The 20,006-nt window shown below is 27.7% G+C and overlaps 3 protein-coding genes across 4 annotated transcripts; 1 reads left to right on the top strand and 2 right to left on the bottom strand.

Moving 5' to 3' along the window:
- Positions 1-5,114: 5,114 nt before the first annotated feature.
- On the top strand, positions 5,115-7,937 carry LOC108342236 (acyl carrier protein 1, chloroplastic). Of its 2 annotated transcripts, none has more exons than XM_017579979.2 (4): positions 5,115-5,285; positions 6,287-6,403; positions 6,797-6,919; positions 7,612-7,937. In XM_017579979.2, exons 1-4 carry the CDS (start codon positions 5,229-5,231, stop codon positions 7,735-7,737), a joined length of 423 nt encoding a protein of 140 aa, XP_017435468.1. In that variant the 5' UTR covers positions 5,115-5,228; the 3' UTR covers positions 7,738-7,937. The 2 variants fall into 2 exon arrangements, with proteins under 2 accessions (XP_017435468.1, XP_017435469.1); XM_017579980.2 differs by having other exon boundaries at positions 5,122-5,285; positions 6,290-6,403.
- A 626-nt stretch (positions 7,938-8,563) lies between these two features.
- On the bottom strand, positions 8,564-10,801 carry LOC108341652 (sugar carrier protein C). The gene is made up of 4 exons (XM_017579308.1): positions 10,669-10,801; positions 10,099-10,424; positions 9,098-9,727; positions 8,564-9,013 (listed from the first exon to the last, which is right to left on the bottom strand). The coding sequence occupies exons 1-4, from the start codon at positions 10,799-10,801 to the stop codon at positions 8,564-8,566; spliced, it is 1,539 nt and encodes a 512-aa protein (XP_017434797.1).
- Positions 10,802-19,214: 8,413 nt separating this feature from the next.
- On the bottom strand, positions 19,215-19,940 carry LOC108342518 (classical arabinogalactan protein 25). Its single transcript, XM_017580303.2, has one exon. The coding sequence runs from the start codon at positions 19,842-19,844 to the stop codon at positions 19,422-19,424; it is 423 nt and encodes a 140-aa protein (XP_017435792.1). The 5' UTR covers positions 19,845-19,940; the 3' UTR covers positions 19,215-19,421.
- Positions 19,941-20,006: the final 66 nt, after the last annotated feature.

Here is a 20,006-nt window from a genome sequence, read left to right as displayed (position 1 = left end):
AAAGTGTTGTAAAAGTGTTTGTTAATATCAGTTTAAAAAAAATCTGCATACGTACATAAGTTAATGTGATAATTCACATATGTACCTAACTGATTTTAACATTAATTATGTCGTTAAAAGTTACCTATTCAATAGTAGGTTATAAGTTAATGTTAAAATCGTTCGGTGCATAATTAATATTAAATTGTCAGAAATGTATTCAGTGTGGTATATCTATTTTATATTAATTAGAATCATGTATAATACAAGAATCAATCTACAGCAAACAATGATATAACTTAAAGTGTAGCGCTTCTTAAATTAAAACAGAGACAATTATCTACACTTTCAAATAAATAAAAAATTCTAGAAGTTTTATGTTTGTTTATTTCTAGTTTTTGAAAAATGTATTGTCCACCTATTTTTAATATATTCAATCGTCTTTAAAAATGATGATTTATTTTGATAAAAAAATGTTACGGTTTTGTAATAATTTTAATTATTGTCTCTACCACTATGAGACTTCCAATATATCACATAGTAGTCACCTTGATGACTATAAGGTTGTATGTTACACTAAAATCAAGACCATCTGTATTAGTAGTTAAAAGTGAGATTTTTAAATTCAATGTCATATGAAGAACAAGATAAAAATTACTTATATTGGTATTCCATCTTGCATTAATACTTTAAGTTATGTATTCTTGATCCAATGTAGTGTATGAGTTGAAAATACTATGATTAAATATTAGTACAATTAAATACTTTTAGAAAAGTATATGTTAAGTGTAGATTAATAAATAGAGTAATCGAAATAAGAAATTATAATGTATGATCGTCTAGTCAATTTAAGATTGTACGGCTTAATCAATTAAAAATATTCAATAGACGGGTTGGTTAGACAATACATACCAAGTGATTTGGTCGAACAACAAATACTGAGTGATCAGTCTTAAACAACTATTAAAATTGACGATGATTAACTTAAATCAAAGTAAGTTGGGTTGTAATTAAGTTAGACGTTGATTCAAAGTTCATTCCGAAATCTATAAATACGAAGTACTAAGTTAGTTTTGTTATATTTAATAAGATAATGATACTTTGACAATATTTTTTTGACCAACATTTTAACATCGTCTACGTGTCATGTGATTTGATCCAAAATTACTCCACAATCAATAATAATAATCATAAACACCAACATGAACCAATCATAGAATGACACGTATATGGTATTAAAATGTTGTAAAAAAAATATTGTCAAAATATCATTATCCTATTTAATACGCATCTATTGTTGAGCTTGTCAAATCTTTACTCACTTAATCGGATCTCAGTATGAGATGACCAAGACAACTGGTTAGACATACTAAATTCAAAAGATTTTAACACTAACCCAAAGAAACAAACAATTAAAATATATTTTACTTAGAAGCTCAAGAAAATCTCCTTTCTATTTTTTTTTTGTGTGAACAATAAAGACAAATACATTCATATTATATAATTAAACTACACTAATTAATTTAAGTGAAACCCACCGAAAGGTAAAAGATAACACTCAAAAAATGAAGGATAGGATTTGGTCATCCCACCAAATATAAGTATAAAGTTACTCCAAGGAAAAGTGAAGAACATTTTACTCTCTTACTTTCTCTTTTGAAATAATTATAACAACTATAAGTTAAAAAGAAAAAAAAAACTAAGGATAATGTAGGGTATTCACAATATTTTTTTATAAGCAGTTTTACATTATTCTTTTTAGGAGTTTTGTTTTTCAAACGTTTTGAAGTAGGCGTTTATTTTGTATTGGAGAAGTGACAAAATAAACAAAAAAATAGACTTGGAAGAAGAAGTGACAAATCTGACGTTTAAAAGTATTAACTTTTTCATCTATCTTTATCTTTTTCTTGTCATCACTTTTCTTTTCGTGATTGGAAAATGGTAGGGTCGAAACCATTGGTAAAAAAAGAAGAAAAGAAAAAACAGGGAAGAAAGATGCAAAATCACCCAATGAACGGCTACCTTTGATTTAAATTTTCTAATGTACTTTTTATATGGGCAACTTTTTCAAGGATACTTCCTAGTGTATAAGGATAATCATAGATAATAATTGTTTACCGTCACTGACATATGAGTGGAAATAGAGTTAAATATACTTTTTAATTTTTAAATTTTGATATAAAATTAAAATTTGTTTTTTTATAAATTTTGATATAGTTTGAATCCAAATTATTGTGTTATTTTTTTTTATTAAATGATGTTTTAAATTGTTATTTAAGCAATTAAAAATATTATAGTTTAAATGTCAATTTAAAATGTTTAATAATTTGTAGAAAAAAATTGTTAGGTTAAAACAATTATATATCGTGTTTTAAATTTGAAATTAAAATATATTAAAAATTGAAGAGTTTTTTTATCTAACCATGTTTAAATATAAAAATGAGTAAACTTATTGTTATCATATGAATAATTCTAAGTAAGAAAAATTATATTTAGTTCATAATTAAACTTTGTTAAAATTTTAAGAGAATGCTATAATTATAATTATGGAAGAAAAAAAATGTTTTGTGAGCATTAGCTTATTACAATTAAATCGTTTGATGAAATTTCTCAATTCCGGTATAATCGTGTGAATGGTGTACCGTTTATTTTAATGTAACTAGTTGATAAATGATTGGTCCTAATTAAAGTAAAAAAAATTAGGCATCACTTTCCCTTCAATATTTAGAATGACGTGGTAAATAATTCAATAGTGAATGTGACATTTAAACTATTTACTAATCATATTATTTGATAATATATTTTATTAAAACATTTATTAATATTAGAGATTTTACATAAATTATAAATAAGTTTAATTTACACAAGTGAAAATAATATTTATCTTATAAGTCACTTAAATTTATATTAGCATCTAATTTAGTAAATTTGTTAGGAATATTATATTATATACTATTTAATTATCCATAAACTTGTGAAAAAATATATTAAACATCTCATATTAACTAAAAATAAAAATAATTTATTTTATAAATATGTTTTATAAAATGGGTTAAACTTAAATTGTGGTCCTAATAACATATAAAAATATAAAAAATATATTAAAATATTGTTCAGATATAAAGAAATTGAGTGGACGAAAATATATTAAACGCTTTACCCTTTAATCAAGATATTGTAAGCTTCAAAATTGCCTTCATTACTTTTCTTTATTTATCTATTATTTTCACAAACTAGTCAATAGAAATGAAACTGAACATCAATATTTAAAAAAATGTTTTATAACTAAGTATTTTAAATGAAAAAAAAAAAGAAAACAATGAATAAGAAAATATGAGGAAAAAAATAAACATCACTAGGGAACTAAACACAGTGACAATAAAGATATAGCTGAAGGAAGTGTTAGATGTCCAAATCCTGATATCTCTATGAAACCTCAACCGTCCATTCATTTTAATTTTTTAAAAAGAAAATTGATATACACAACTTTTTTATATTTGTTTTTTATTTTTTCTTAAAAATATAAAAAAAATTATAATTATTGTAAATAAATATAAATTTGTGTCATTTTATTTTTTTCAAATTTGACAACAAAGGTTGTCGATAGCTTAGAAAGAGGTTGTTCTTGATGAAGCAGGAAATGGGCCATGGATGCTGTGGACTGACAACAGTTGTGGACGGTGCATACAAAGTGTTGTGCATATACTAATGGATGTTCTGGATTTAGGAAAAAACCATGTTCACTTGGTCGGAATTTTTTTTTTATTAGCAACCAAATATTTAATGAAGAGTCTATCACAATTAGTTAAAAATTAACAAAGGTTTCTTCCACAATTAAGAATATTATTGGATGAATAATTTAAAATGAAGCTGTTATCAAATAGAAAAAGACGTGTTTGGCCTCCAGCATAAACCAAGTCATGCGATTTGGAAAATACGAAAAATAGTTAAAAAGGTTGAAATATAAAATTCCATAAAGTCTCAATTGTTACAAAAACGATCACCAAACGTTTTAAAAGAGAGCAATGAAGAAAGAACTAACCCTAAGGATTGCGGAAATCACGAGAGAAACTAGCTATGCTTGTCACGTCAAATTTTACTACTAATTACACCATCTAACTTTAAATCAAATTATTCAAGATGAATAATGTCTCACATGAATTTCGCATTTAACTGTATTTTCACATGTTCACGCCTGAATCAACAATCGTCATAATTTAAAATAATTATTTATTTCAAATAATTCATATCTGTTAAATAAATGTTCAATTATTCATGAGTTTGCATGTGTAGTAATCCCTATATTTATGTGATTTTTTTAATTATAATTATTTTTAAAGAGACAAATATATATTAGCACTATAAATTTAGTAAATAAAATGATAAATATATATCTAACATTTAAACTTGTGAAATATAAAATGGTAAAACCGTATGTACTCTTACTATACTAACTTAAGATTTAAAAAAAAAAATCCCTGAAAATTAAAATGTGAAAGAGAATGAAAATAAAAACACACATCAGGTCTGTCTCTTATTTTAGTAATAACATCTGCATTGATATCTAAACTGACACAGTTAGCTCGAGACAATTAATATTAGTAGTAATTAAGAATATATTAAGTGATTGATATTTTTTAATAAGTAAAACATATTTTGTTCAATCTCAAAAAGCATAATATTCTTTCAATGCTGGTTATAGTTAACATAAGTACTTACATACATTTAAGTTTAGTAAATAAACTCAAATGGAAAAGTGTAAAGAATACACATTCTTAAAATGTACAAAATTAAAACTATTATTTTATTAAATATGGCGTAAAACTAATAATAGTTTAATAATTTTCCATAAATTTTAACTATGTATTAAAAAGGAACCTGTTTTCTAAATCAATTTCTAATACTTTCCAATTAATACACACTTAGCAGGAGATTGGATGATAAACTAAGGGTTAAAGAAAATCACTGATGATAGATAATGAATGTTAGCTTGGTGAACCAAACGAAGAAAAAGAAACCCAGATGGGTTGGAACAAACAAGGAAACAGCTTCTTTCGTCCAACTCCCACGTGCCTTTCCTCGAGAATAACGAAGTCAGGTTTAAAGCGAACACAGTTAACACTGTTTCACATGCTTTTCCTATAAATACACCCATCAACTTGTCCCTTTCTTCCATCCTTTCGCCAACAAGAAACGCTCAGCACTTAGTAATCTACGTCCTTCGATCCAGATCTCTCTCAGTGTCTCTAATGGCTTCCATCATGCGATCTTCCATGTCTCTCGCTGCTCTTTCCAATCAAGCTCTGGTATATATATATGTCTAGCAATATTCAAATTTCTTCTCTTCCTCTTTTTATTCCATTTGTATTCAATCTGTTTGATCAATTGATTAATGTTCGAAGCTATCTGTTTCTTTCATTTGATATCGTTTGCTTTTGCATGCCTTTATTTTTATGGTGATATATAAGTTTACTAAATATTCTTTCATCACCTTCACAATTCATAGACGATTTTACGTGTCGATCGAACTTGGTCCAAGACTTATTTTCCTTGAACACACTACCTTTTTTTCATCTATTTGTTATGCAAGTATGCTATACTTTATTTCAACAGAAGATTTGTTTTTGTATGCATGTTTTTTGGTATAAAATCACGATGAAATATCATATAAAGTGATCTCAGGTAAATGTTTGTGTTGTATAAAAAAAATTATGATAAGTTTTACTGCTGAAGTTGTACTTACAATAAAAACATATACAGGGATCATTTGACTTCAAAACCAATTTCAACCAAAATCATTTTTTTTTTCAGAGTTTCACTTTGGCGAAAAGCATCATAAGATCATTTCACTTCAAAACCAATTTCAACAACCATGTTACTCATATTCTAAAATGGGCATTTTTTTTTTTCACCATGTTGCTAGAACAAATTATTACTACATTTGTTCGGGTTTCTTTTCTCAATCATATATTTTCGATTCACTAGATTCAAATACCAGATCCTGATTAAGAGAGCCAAACTTATATATTTTATAGCAATGCTATGTTAGCTTCCTGGTTCTTTTATGTTTTTTTAATTTGTTTAGTTGTCTTAGAACTTCTTTTTAACATTATTCCTATGTTCTAGTCAAAATCTCCCTCAACAACCCAATCTGCCTTTGCAAATAAAATATTTCATTGTTTATGAGTTTCAGTTATACACGGTAGAAACATACTGAATGTTAAAAACTAAACTGCTCTTGTGTAGTATTTTACGGTTTCTTCTAATTATATTATATTGCCTGGACTCAGTTCTTGTTGGATTAAAGCAGGTCTCTGGCACCAGGACCTCCAACCCAAGTTCAGTTTCCCTTTCAATTAACGGGAGAAATTTCCCATCCATTACATTGCAGCCCAGAGGACGTCGGTTTCAATTTAGATGCGCGGTAAGATTTGCAGCCAAAAACCCATATTTTACCATTGTCCCAGAAATGGAATCCTCTGACTTGATTTACTCTGCCTTTTTCAATCTTTTTGTTTAATACTCTAAATGCTTAAACAATTTTTGGATTGTGGAGAATACAGACTTCATTCTTAGCTTGTTTTGCTGTTGAAATTTGATTGATCTTGTAGTAAACTATTCATTGGGGGCAGATGCGCTTGTTAAGTAGTTAAAATTCACAGTATTTTCAATATTGAATTATCTATGTTGCCTTATGCTCGCAATTTCTAATTATGTGCTTAAAACTACATATATCCATAAAAAGGTTTTGGCTTATGTCGCACGAACTTTTGTATTATGGAAGATTACATAACCATCAAAGTTTTTTATCATGCAGGCAAAACCAGAGACAGTGCAGAAGGTATGTGACATAGTCAAGAAGCAATTAGCGCTGTCAGAGGATTCAACTGTTACAGGAGAGTCTAAATTTGCTGCACTTGGAGCTGATTCTCTTGACACGGTACTTTAATATCAATCTATGAATCTATGCATTGCTTTCGTGGTATAAATCACACTCTGAAATAAAATTGTTATATTAATAAATATATAAAATTTGTTAGTTTTCTCTACAACAATTGACTGTATCTACCACCTGTTTGTTATTTGAACTATATACTCACCTTTCTCTGTAAAGACATATGAGCCTACACATTTTATCACTGCACTATTTTACATATGACGATGTGTATGAATATCATTCTCTTTTAGAAGGTGGCCAGTGATTACTCATTTTCCTTAAGTACTTGCTGATCTAAAAGGAAAAGTAGTTAGGTACCGTGGGTACTGGAAATGTGCAGAGCACTCTGTTCAATGTTAATGATAAAATGCCTGAAGTTGTCTATGTAGTTCTTACCAAACTATTGTTGTGTGCTTCTTTGAATTTGAAGGCCCGAGTTTGTTTAAGCAATTCAGTTTTGTTTATCCTTGGTAGCCTTACGCCTTTATTCTATAATCTATATCATGTTTGACAATTCCATTTTCTTCTTTTGTTTATCTTTTTTTTAAGATGAGAATCAAATCTCTGACCTCTATTCCTTTATCCCAGCCGAACCCACCGCATGAGGCTAAACTATGTACTTGTGTGACACGTCAAAACACAAATATCCGCGGCTTAACTTTGCTGATGTTGTACTTGCTCTTCGATCTGTGCAGGTTGAGATTGTGATGGGACTCGAGGAGGAATTTGGTATCACTGTGGAAGAAGACAGTGCCCAGAGCATCACCACCGTTCAAGATGCTGCTGAAATGATTGATAAGCTTCTTGAAAAGCAAGCTTAAACTAGAAAAGAATACATGAGTATCCTATTGGAATTTTTGCTATTTTGATTGAAGGGGTTTATATGTTTTGGTTTTTATCGACTGCATTAGAATTTGATTGTTCTTCAAGTAACTGCAACTTCTTTTCTGGACTGCATAGAAACTTCTCTAATAATAGTTTCCGTTGAATGAAATTGTTCCTCAAAATCTAGTTATGCCAATTACTGAGATTTTCAATTTCAATTTGTTACAATTTAAATTGAATTCCATTTTCAGTTAAGGATCAAAATAAATAATAAAATTAATAAGTGCACTAGTTTCTTTTCGTTCACTTATGTTTGTCCCTTAGTAAAAGGAAGAGTAAGTTGAAAAAAAAAATGGATGATAATGTCTCTTCCTTAAAAGTTTTGGAAACAGTCGGTTTCACTGAAAGCGAAAAGAATATTTTACAGATTGACCTTTCTTTTTAAAAAAAATTTACTTCCTTTATTATTTATAATCGATCCATTAATGATGAGATTCATCGTATACGATTTCTTTTTTCTAATTTTACCTTTTTAATAATATTATAACTAATATATATTGTTAATATCGAGAAATTATTATTATCAAAACAAAGCAAAAACATGTTGATGGAATTTTAGTTTTGTTGTTAAGGTGGGTTACAAAATTGAATTATGTTAAACCACAAATTTAATCGAACTCTATCAACATAATAATTAAAATACTTTTATTGAAGTCAAATTTAAAAATATTTCCAACTTATAATGTCAATAAAATAAAAAATAAAAAGCTAACAATATTCTAAATAATAAAAAAAAACTAACAATAATATTAAAAAAAATTCCTAACATTCTTCACGATTAGGACCCGCATCAATTGGTTTGACGAACTTCTTCCAAAAAGGATGACTCTGCCACACAACATGCATTTCTTCTATGGGAACTCCTTTAGTCTCAGGCAAAAGATAGAAAATGAAGATGCTCATTACCGCAACAAAAAATGCAAAGAAGATGAACAATCCAAATTTCATGTGACAAAGCATTGTGGTGAAAATTTGGGCAATGATAAAGGTAAATATCATGTTCACTGAGACATTGATACTTTGTGCAGCCGAACGCACTTCAAGAGGGAAAATCTCACTTGGAACCAACCATCCTAGAGGACCCCAAGACCATGCAAATCCTGCCACATACACACATATGCCACATACAACCATGATAGCGTACCACTCTGGCAAAATTCCTGGGTTTCCTTTAACTCCAAATTTCCATAAAATTGCAAACATTATCATAACCTGTTTCAAACCAAATTAAAACAACAAATTAATCACATTATACTAGTAAAATAATCTTAAAAGAGTGTTATAAAAAGATATTACCTGACAAAAGCACATTTGTATCCCTCCTTCCAAGAAAAGAGTTCGTCTTCCAAACTTATCAACGGTGAATATGGAGACAAGAGTGGCAATTGCATTGCAGCCTCCCGTGATCATGGCAGACATAAGTGAAGCATTGGCTCCAAAACCGATGGTTTTAAACAAAACAGGAGCATAAAACACTATCACATTCATGCCAGTAAGTTGCTGGAAGAACGGAATGGCAATAGCAAATGTGAGTTGAGGCCTATATTGTCTCTTTAATAAAGAAAGCCAAGGATGTTTCACTTTTTTAGAGGATTCGCTTGCTGTCACAAGATCCTTAAATTCCTCATCTACATCTGTAGTTCCTCGAATCTTGATAAGCTCAGTTTTGGCCTTTTCATCAAGACCACGCTCGATCAAAGAACTTGGTGAATCTGGAAGAAAACATGCACCAAAGATAATCATGACAGCAGGGACGGCTGCAAAGCCTAAGCTATAACGCCACCCTTCTCCATTCTCCATCTTAGCAAAAATGTAGTTGAGAACATTAGCTACAAAAATTCCAATAGTAATTGCCAATTGAAACATCATGTTAAGTGCTCCTCTATATTTGTAAGGAGCAACCTCGGACACATATATTGGAACCGACTGCAAAAAAAAGTAAACAAAAAAATTAAATAAATAACATATAAAGTAATAATTCACAACACCTTACTTTATCTAAATCATTAATTTTATTAATTTTAAAATTACGTATGATTTTAAATCTAATAATTGATTAATATAATTAAAACAAATAATTTATAAAAAAGAAAACGCCTCATCACAAAATCGTCATATATAATCATAAGCGTATGTTTAGTGTTATTATTCACACGGGCTACGTAACATAAATAAATCTATTAATTTTAAAAATATAAGAAAAGAATTTAACCTAATTTTTAATACTCATTCTATTATTAATTATAATTTATCAAAACTTGAATAAAAGTAAATATAGAAATACATAGATATATTACCTGATTGGCACATCCAATTCCGAAACCGAGTAACATGCGACCAACGATGAGCATCCAAACATGTTGTGCAAAAGCATTGAATCCAGCACCTATAAGAAATAGCACACCTCCAATAATCATGGTAGGGCGTCTCCCAAAAAGTCGAGTGATGGAAGATGCAAACCATGACGCAACCAAGGCAGCCAAGTATAAAGACGATGTAAACAACGTCAATGTTTGATTGTTGAATGTACAGTATTGATTGTCGGAGGGTTTTATGTTATTCTCCTTTTGATACACTTTTGGAAAAAACTTCTCCAGAAAAGAATCCATAGAAGTCACGCCACCTATAAATATTGGTGTAAGTAATGAACAAAACAACCATAAATTGATAAATAGATGAGTAAAAATTCTCACACATCTAAATTTTTCAGATTCATTTTATACTCCTTTTACTTGTTTTTTATTCTTTTTTTTTTTAAGAATATAAAAGTTTACATATGAACATTTTACTCTTGTAATCTGTGTCAAATGAACGTAAAAGTGTGTGATGATACCATTATTCTAAATAGATACATATATTAAACATACCTGAGATACCAAGATCATAGCCAAATATCAACCCACCAAATGCAGCTACAAAACAGGTCATAAAAGCTCTCCAAGTTAACTTTCCTGGATAGTTCTTTTCCACAGAACCACCTTGAATGAAACCGCCGGCCATTATGAAAAGCTTCTACGGAAGTAAGAATGAATGAGAGAAGTAATTCGTGTAAAACTGTAGAACTGAATGAATGAGAGAAGTAATTCGTGTAAAAATGTCGAACAGGTGAACTTAATTTATAAGGTAAACTAGGGTTTAAATTTGTACCGGTATATCTATATCTGTTATCTCTTTTAAGAGATATCTTTCTCAAATAATATAGTAAGGACTTACTATGATAACGGATTACGATTACAATCATTAGATTATGCAGGTTGGTTTGTTTTTAATTTATTAATAAATTCGAAGATAATTTTGATAATCGTAAAAAATTATAAGTTATAATATTATAAAAAGTAATCTAATATTAACAGAAGTACTGTTTATCTATGCTGTTTATACTGTTATATAAAGATTATTCAATTTTTTATTGTTACGTAACTTTTTCTTTTTTATTTAAATTATTTATTTTAAAGATTCAGAAAATGAAATTAGGTCAATTTAAATTAATCAACTAATTTATTTGAGTGTATTCGTAATTGTTTTTTTAGTAATTTAATCATGAAAATGAAGAACAATAGTTAAGAAATATAGAAAAATTAAAACAAAAAATATTTTAAACATATTTATTATTATTTTTTCATTATTCGTTTGAGTTAAAAGCTTTATTCTTTTCCTTTAAAACTAGTGAAAACATAAGTGTTCCACTTTTCAATAATAATAGAAAATAATAAAATTATTATTATTATTGTTATGGCTATAGTTATGAAATTAAATACAAATTATTTTTATAAGTTTATTGTAAATAGTTTTTTATTCATTTTATAGATAATTTTATAATTAAAAACGGTCAAATTTTAAAAACAGTTAAATTTTAAAAAACGATAAAAAATTTTAAAATAATTATTTTAATTTAAATTTTTTATTTAAAGTATAAATTTAGAAAACGAAAAAAATATAAAGGAATCTTTTATAAATAGACACATGGGTCTTATATAAATTATTTATTCTTATTGATTGATCCTTAATTAAAAAATTTAGATTGATAAATTTAATTTATTCAATAATAGCCACTCAATCTGATAAAAGAAACATCTTTTTTTTTAATTTTTTTTTTTCAAATTACTAATATTTGTCATCTTCATAATATCATTTATGGTTAACTAGTTTATCATTATTGTCCTCTCATCATATTGCACTTTATATGTTAATGTGAGTGTTTCAAATATATACTACACATTATTAATGTACATTTTACAATACTTTGATGTAAATATGTTTTTTCTTATCTGTTTAATGTAAAAAAAAAGTTGGTTAGGATTTTTTTTTAATATTATATTAGAAGACCACTAATAAAAGAATAATTCAATTATATATTTGTTACTAAGCTCTCTGTTTTCTCATAATAAGTTCTCAATTTCTTTAATTGAGTGCTATGAGATGAATTTATATAATGTAGGTTAATTTTTTATATGTATGAATTTATGCTTTTATTTATATGATTAAAGGAAAGGATAAAGAAATATTATGTATGGGATTAATTGTATTGTTATGAGAATTGAAAATAACATGTTAAACGGTTGACATGGATTAAATTGATAAAATCCTTGGAATAGAAACTTCTCGATTAAATTTCAAACTACTTCAAAGTCTAAAATGAATAGAAATATAAAGGTGCGGTTTTGGAATTGTTTAATTTTAACTTGAACTGTACAATCTATATAAAATTTGTTAGTTATTATCTTACACGTAAATAGCAAATTATCGGAAAATGCAATTTAACACATTTTGCAATTTGTATTCAAGGGAGAAAGCAACTTATAGTTAAATTATATTATTTTTATAAATAAAGGAAGGGTAGAAAATAAATATGAACATTAAAGATAGGATTAAAAAGATTCTAGTTAGATAAGGATAAAGATAGAGTAATGAGTGTGATTTTAAAGATTATGAAAATGGTGGAGTTTGTTATTAAGAGGAAAAATAGTAATCAGTTCTATATAGAAAACATAATAATTATTTATATATAACATCTATTATATATATATATATATATATATATATATATATATATGTATATATATATATATATATGTATAATATGTATAATATATATTAATAATTTTGAAGTTGGCGAATGAACGATGATTTTTAATTTGTTAATAAAAAGATTAAAGAGCATGATAAAAAAGATATTTGTGAATGTATAAAAAATTTATTGATAAATTCTACTATTAATAAGAATTAAGAGTTGTTGTTGAAATTTATAAATGAATTAGTTAATATTTATATATTTGGATATATCCTACTAAGAAAGATTAAAAACAATCAACATAATAAATCTGTTATAGTAAAAAAAAAATATAATTGTGTTAATTGAAATTTCAAAATGGGAGTAATTTTACTAATTCAATCTCAATTTTTGTTAACTTTGTTTAATTTAGTCCTATTTTTTATTAATTTTATTTAATTCATTTTTAATTTTGTTTTCTCCTAAATTAAAATTAAATTAAATTTTTATTAAAATTCACATTTTTATTAAATATTTCTTTCATTATTCATAAATTAACCCTAACAATATTATTGGAATATAATTATTACATTTTTATTTTTTTACATGTAAAAACTAGGGCTAGAGTTAGGTTTAAAAACAATGAAGAATTTTTCTAATTTTAAAAATAATAAAGAATTTTCCTTCTAATTTTAAAAACAATGAAGAATTATCCTTCTAATTTTAAAAATAATTAAAAAAAATTACTTTTAAAAATAATGAAGAATTTTTCAACTAATTTTAGAAATAATGAAGAATTTTTCATCTAATTTTAAAAATAATAAAGATTTTTCCTTCTAAAATTTAAAATTAGGAATAAATTAAACAAAATTAACAAAATTTGGGACTAAATTGAAAAAAAATAATAAAAATTGGGATCAGATTGAATGCAAGACATCATGTGACATTGACACTTACACATGACACTGATACTAACTTGACATGTGGTAGTGAAATTGACTTAACACGTGACATAAACATTATTACACGACATAATATTGACTTAACACATATACAAAAATTTTAAATTAAGAAAAAATATAAAAGGAATTAATAAAAAAATTAAAAATCATGAATTGACACGTGACACACATTGTTCATCTATCATTAGTGGTTTAGACACCGTAATGAAAAATGATCAAGTTGAACATAAAATACGAAAATTGGGATCACATTGAACACTCGAAAAAATTTAGTCTCACATTGAACAAAATTGACAAAAATAGGAATCAAAAGAATATTTAAGCCTTATAATTATATATTTTTCACTCCTACAAAAAACATCATTAATTATAATTATATGTTATCTTTCAAATCAAATTTAATCATTCATTTTTAATTATTTTTTACTGTTGAGACTCTTGTGAATATATGTCACATACGAAAACTGTAACATCCCAAAATATAGCATAAAACTATATACATGTGTAATCATTTAATAATATGATAAAACAGTTACTAGAAATAAAGTTAACCTTACAGTTATTACAAAATAACCATAAAATTTAAAACTTTACAAAAAGTCCTACACTATTCCAAAACTATGTGCATAATTACCAAATTAGGATTATAACCGAACGGTTCATACAAAATTATTCACAAGACCGAGCAGTCTTGTACTAAGCCGAGGGGTCCTCTCCTTCCAAAGACTGCTCCATCGAGAACTCCTCTCCAACTGCTCACACCCACAGGGTGATCATTGCAAAAGAAGAACCGAACGGGAAACATGGACAAAAATAGGAAATAAAGGTAAGCTAATGTAATTTAATTGTATATACATACATACATTGCAAACAAATCCAAACAATGCAAGGCCGAACACTAAAACATACCAAAATCGAATACAAGCAAACATATGCAAATCAAATACTCAAGTAGTTATGACCGAACACCAAAATTCATGCATAGACTGAACACCTGATTTGACCATCCGGATTGTATGAATGTGTAGCTATAGGCATTCCTGCACTTGTGGTGGTGAAACAGCAAGACCCCCATCAAGCTACCCCACAAGGTTAGTCCAGTGAAGATTACCCCGATACCCTGAGGTTAAAGGACCTCCTGCCATTCTCACACATGAGTTACTCCTCTCTACTTGAGAATGAGTAATCACAGAATATCAGGATAAACACCAGCTTAGCACGATATCCACATTCATACTTTACAATTCAATAACCATCCACGAGACATTTCGCCTTGGAATTCTCTTCCACAATACTTAAAATATAATTCTCATCATTTAACATATAATTTCATTCAAAAATCATATCCTCACTCATAAGACCGAGAACCTTGTGAACGTTGGAGACCGAATGGTTTCTCACTATCCAAGAATATGACCGAACGATCCACAATAGATAGAACAGAAGAAGTATTCGAACACTATTAAAGACCGACCACTAGAAGAGACCAAAAGCTAATACTAGCATAAATACTAGTATAAGACCGTGCGCTAACACTAGCATAACTGCTAGTATAAGACCGAGCGCTAACACTAGCATAACTGCTAGTATAAGACCGAGCACTAACATTAGCATAACTGCTAGTATAAGACCGAATGCTAACACTAGTATAGCTGCTAGTATAAGACCGAGCGTTAACACTAGCATAACTGCTAGTATAAGACCGAACCCAGTTAAAGACCGAGCACAGAAAAAGGTCGAACAGTCAACAGTAACCGCTCGGCATTCTGCATATTTCTGCAAAACTTCTGCATAATTATGAGTAACTCCCAATTTTGACCAAAAATCCATTTTCTTACTTTTTACACATTTTTAAAACATCTTAAAGATTCTAACAACTCTAAATAAACTTGCCCAGACGTACCTTACCACCCAATTTCACTCCTAACCTCAAACTCTCATTTTCTCTATTCACTTCTTCTAAAACAAAAAATAGAACCGAACGTTTTTCTGCAGAAAACCCAACTAGTTCACAGGTTTCAGTCATACACAGAATTTCAAACACAATTCAATCAAACATCCACTTATTTATACATGCAAACGTCCATACAGAACTTCCAAACACAGAAAAACATAATTAAATTACTAGCTTCCCTTACCTCAAATAAACTAGACAATTCTACACTTCCACAGCCTTGCCTAACCTGCATGTAACTTCTAAAGCAGCCTACATATTCAGAGGAGTACAAGTTTTTTTTATATAATAATAATAATAACATTACAAAATAAAAATTAATATTTTAAATTAAAAAAAATAAATTAAAAAATTTATTTGTTTTAATTCAATAATTAATAACTATTTTTTATTTAATAAATGTTTAATTAAATTAATTTTTTTAATATAATAAAATAAATATTAATATTTTAATTTATAAAATATTATTTATTAAACAAAAATAAATAAAACATATTAAAATATTAAAAACAAAAAAAAAAACTTAAAACAGGATGTTAATCGTATTTGGAAATACGGATTTGAATTATTTATTTCTTAACCGTATTTTCAATTACGTTTAACAATTCTTTTGTTTTTCTTTTAATTTTATAATATATTTTATTTATTTTTGTTTAATAAATAATATTTTATAAATTAAAATATTAATATTTATTTTATTATATTAAAAAAATTGATTATTAAATTTAAATAAATAATTTTTTTAATTTATTTTTTTAATTAAAAATGTTAAATTTTTATTATTTTAATATATTTTATTATTATTATTAATGTTATTATTATTATTATTAAATTAAAATTAAAAAAAAAAGTAAATTAAAATAAAATTAACCGATGTTCAAACATCAGTAAAAAAAATTCTTAACCGACGTTCAAACTTCGGTTAAATAAAAAAAAATTTGTAATCGGCGTTCAAACGTCGATAAAGTGTTAACGAGCGTTCAAAATTTAGTGGTTATTAATTGAAATTACAGAATAGGAATTTTTGGAGGTACAGAGTATTAAAAAGAAATACCTATCCCTTCTTCCCATAAAAGAGTTCATCTACCAAACTTGTTAGTCATAATTATGGAAACAAGAGTAACAATTGCGTTGAACACACGGTAATCATGACATACATGAGATAAGCACTCACTCTGAGGCCGGTGATTTTGAACCAAACAGAGCATAAAACACAATCATATTCATATCAGTAGTTGTTGGAAGAAGAGAATGACTATGACAAAATTGAGGCTTGTAACTCTTGAATAAAGAAACCCAAGAATGTTTCACTACTTTGGAATATTTACTTGTCACAAGATTTTAGTTTCGTCAGAACCTTCTCATTAAGACTTTCATTCGATAAAAAAATCTAATAAATTTTACTGGTAAAAGTTACTGCAAAGCCTAAACTACAATGTCACCCTTCTCAATTGTCTATCTTGACAAAAATATAATTAAAGACATTGGTTACAAAGATGCTACTTACTAAATGAAAGATCATGTTAAAAGCTCATATATAATATAATATATTTTATAGGAGCAACCCACTTGTATAAACGAAAAGAGAAACACATTTTAAATCATGATAAATAATGTAAGTAATAATTTTTAAGAAAACAAAACAAAAACTTGAAGAAGGATGCACTATTATTATTTATATAATAATATTTACCCTTTTATTCACCTGAATGGATTTGAGAGAATTTAAAGGTAAATCTTTTGTTGTTTATTTGAGTGGGTTTGGAGGTAAGTGAACGTGAATTTGGAAGTAAATTTTTTTTAATCTGTCACATCAATAAAATCTTACACTGATTCTTACAAATTTTACTTCCAAATTCACTCTTACTTACCTCCAAATCCACTCATATAAACAATAAAAAATTTACCTTCAAATCCTCTTAAATTCATTCAATTATTCTCTCCAAATTCATTAAGTGAACAAAGCATTAATGTAGTGACAGCTAAAACATAGTTTTTCATATATGTAACCTAATTATATTGAAAAATCACTTTTATTGTAATAAGTCATTTCTCTATTAAGTTTATTAGTTTTAAAAATAAGTCATTTCTCTATTCATTTTAAATTTAAAAATACATCTATTAAATTAAAAAATATTAATTTTTTAAGAAAATACTACATAAAAAATAAAGTAATAACTTGATATAAAATATATTTTTATTGTTATTATTGGTTATACAATAATATATAATATAGTTACAATTAAAATGTTTTTTATGGAACGTAAGTTATAAAACAATCACTTCAACACTAAATCTATCAATTAAGTTTATTAATTTTGAAAATATTTTGTTTCAATATTTATTTTAATTCTAAAACTACAACGACTAAGGGACTATGATAAAAAAATATTCATAAACAAGTTTTTAAACTAGTTTTTCATACTCATCTTGTCATTAATTATAATTTATCAAAAACTAGATAAAAGTTGACGTAAAAACATATAAGTATATTATCTAATTGTTAACGCAATCAATTATAAAACCAAGTAACATATAATCAACGATAAACATTCCGAACATGTTCAGCAAAAACATTCGATTCAGGACTTACAGAAAGAGCGCTCTTTCACAAACATGGACACAATTAGAATAGCTAAATGTAGAGATAATGTGAATAATATCAATATGTGTCTGTAAAATTTGCAGTATTGGTTGTTTAAGAACCTTTTATATTGTTTTCCTTTTAATACATTTTTGGAAAGAATTTCTTCAAAAAAAAAATCTATGGAAGTTATGCCACCTCCTTATGTTGATGCGAGTAAAGATCTACTTTTTATTTGTTAATCAAAATCATAATTTTTAATACATCGTTGCAAAAAAAATTAGTCGATAAGGTGGGAATTTAGACTTATTTGTAAAAAGAATTTCAAGTGTAAAAGATGGATTTCAGAATGAGATATCGGATGTGTCGATTATGTTATTAAGGTTAGGTCCAAATAGTATATGGGCTGTTCTTTCATTTTATTATATTTGTTTTTTCTTTTCAAAAAAAGAAAAAAACATAAGCATCTTTGCATGGAGTAGAAACATAAAGTTAGGCACATAAATATACGTTATTATGATATCCAAGGAATAAGACTGCAAAAACAGACCAAACAGTATTACCCAAACACTGTACAGTGACTTTACTATTGAAATTTGTCACTTAATTTGGCAGCATGCAACCCATAATTGCAGGAAAAACAATAATAAAACGCTGGATTCCTTCTGATTAGGTGTTTGTCACGTGCACTTCAGTTGCAACTTGGAAAATACTGGCACTTGCCCAAACCATGTGCCGCCATATATTTATTACATGCAAACATAACTAAGTTGGAAGTATATCAATATTACATCTTCCATCTAAACGAGGATTCCAGTTATTTACTGAAGCCAGAAATGCAAATAAGGCTCTTAAAAAGTTCAATCATGGACCTCTGATTGGAAAGGTAAAGGATCATTTAACATAATGGAAAAACAAACAAATGAAACAAAAACTAAGGTAACCTCAATAATTACACCAAATCAACAGTAGAATCAAGAAATAGAAAATTGATACTATTGGGGAAACTACACTCAAGCCAATCAAGAAGAACCAGGGTTTATTAAACTTTCATATACTACAAGGTAAGAATGATTGGAACCTATAATAATTGGAACCTGCCACTTCCCAAGTCAAAATCACTCATACTATCACACAGTGAAAGACCAATATACTGCGAAACCTGCAAAAATAGTTGTGGCTAGGCTACTAACTAGGATTCTTCTAGGGGCATTGGAGGAAGCCTGCATTGATCCAAATGGTGAAAAAGCAGAAAGAGGTCCAGGAGCTATTAAGTCGTCTGGGTTTGGAGGGCTTGGATTGGAAGGAATAGTGGGAATGTCAGAGCCAGTTGGAGTCGGCAACACACCACCAGGAGAAGGAAACAGCGGAGCAATGTCTGGGGACAATTCTTTGAAAGGGGACAGTGAAGATGGAGGAGGATCTGATAGTGCTGCTGGTGAAGATGAGAGTGTGGGAAGTTTTGGAATAGGCTGTGAATATGATGAATGCAGAGGTGAAGGCATGAAAGTTAAGATGGTCATGAGTGTTATATAAACGTTGTGTAATGCCATTCTGAAGGTGAAGAAAAGCTAACTTACACTACCTGCAAATGGATATAATTGTGTAAGGATATTTGAGGGAGAGGTATGTGGGCAGTTAGTGGGTATAATTATGGCAAGGCTTTTAAATCGTCAGTCTCCTAAGTCTGCAGGTTCAGATCTCTCACTCACCTC

The sequence above is a fragment of the Vigna angularis genome, chromosome 6 (genome assembly GCF_016808095.1).
Source record: "Vigna angularis cultivar LongXiaoDou No.4 chromosome 6, ASM1680809v1, whole genome shotgun sequence".
In the NCBI taxonomy this organism is placed as follows: Eukaryota; Viridiplantae; Streptophyta; class Magnoliopsida; order Fabales; family Fabaceae; genus Vigna; species Vigna angularis.
This window is presented reverse-complemented; position numbering and strand designations above follow the sequence as displayed.

Bases quoted from the DNA above. Each gene is read 5' to 3' on its own strand.
- LOC108342518 (XM_017580303.2), bottom strand. From the start codon at position 19,844: ATGGCATTACACAACGTTTATATAACACTCATGACCATCTTAACTTTC.
- LOC108341652 (XM_017579308.1), bottom strand. From the start codon at position 10,801: ATGGCCGGCGGTTTCATTCAAGGTGGTTCTGTGGAAAAGAACTATCCA. The intron at 10,425-10,668 runs GTATGTTTAATA...CAATATTTATAG, and splicing joins CTATGATCTTGGTATCTCAG to GTGGCGTGACTTCTATGGAT. The intron at 9,014-9,097 runs GTAATATCTTTT...GGTTTGAAACAG, and splicing joins TACAAATGTGCTTTTGTCAG to GTTATGATAATGTTTGCAAT.
- LOC108342236 (XM_017579979.2), top strand. From the start codon at position 5,229: ATGGCTTCCATCATGCGATCTTCCATGTCTCTCGCTGCTCTTTCCAAT. The intron at 5,286-6,286 runs GTATATATATAT...GTTGGATTAAAG, and splicing joins CTCTTTCCAATCAAGCTCTG to CAGGTCTCTGGCACCAGGAC. The intron at 6,920-7,611 runs GTACTTTAATAT...CGATCTGTGCAG, and splicing joins GAGCTGATTCTCTTGACACG to GTTGAGATTGTGATGGGACT.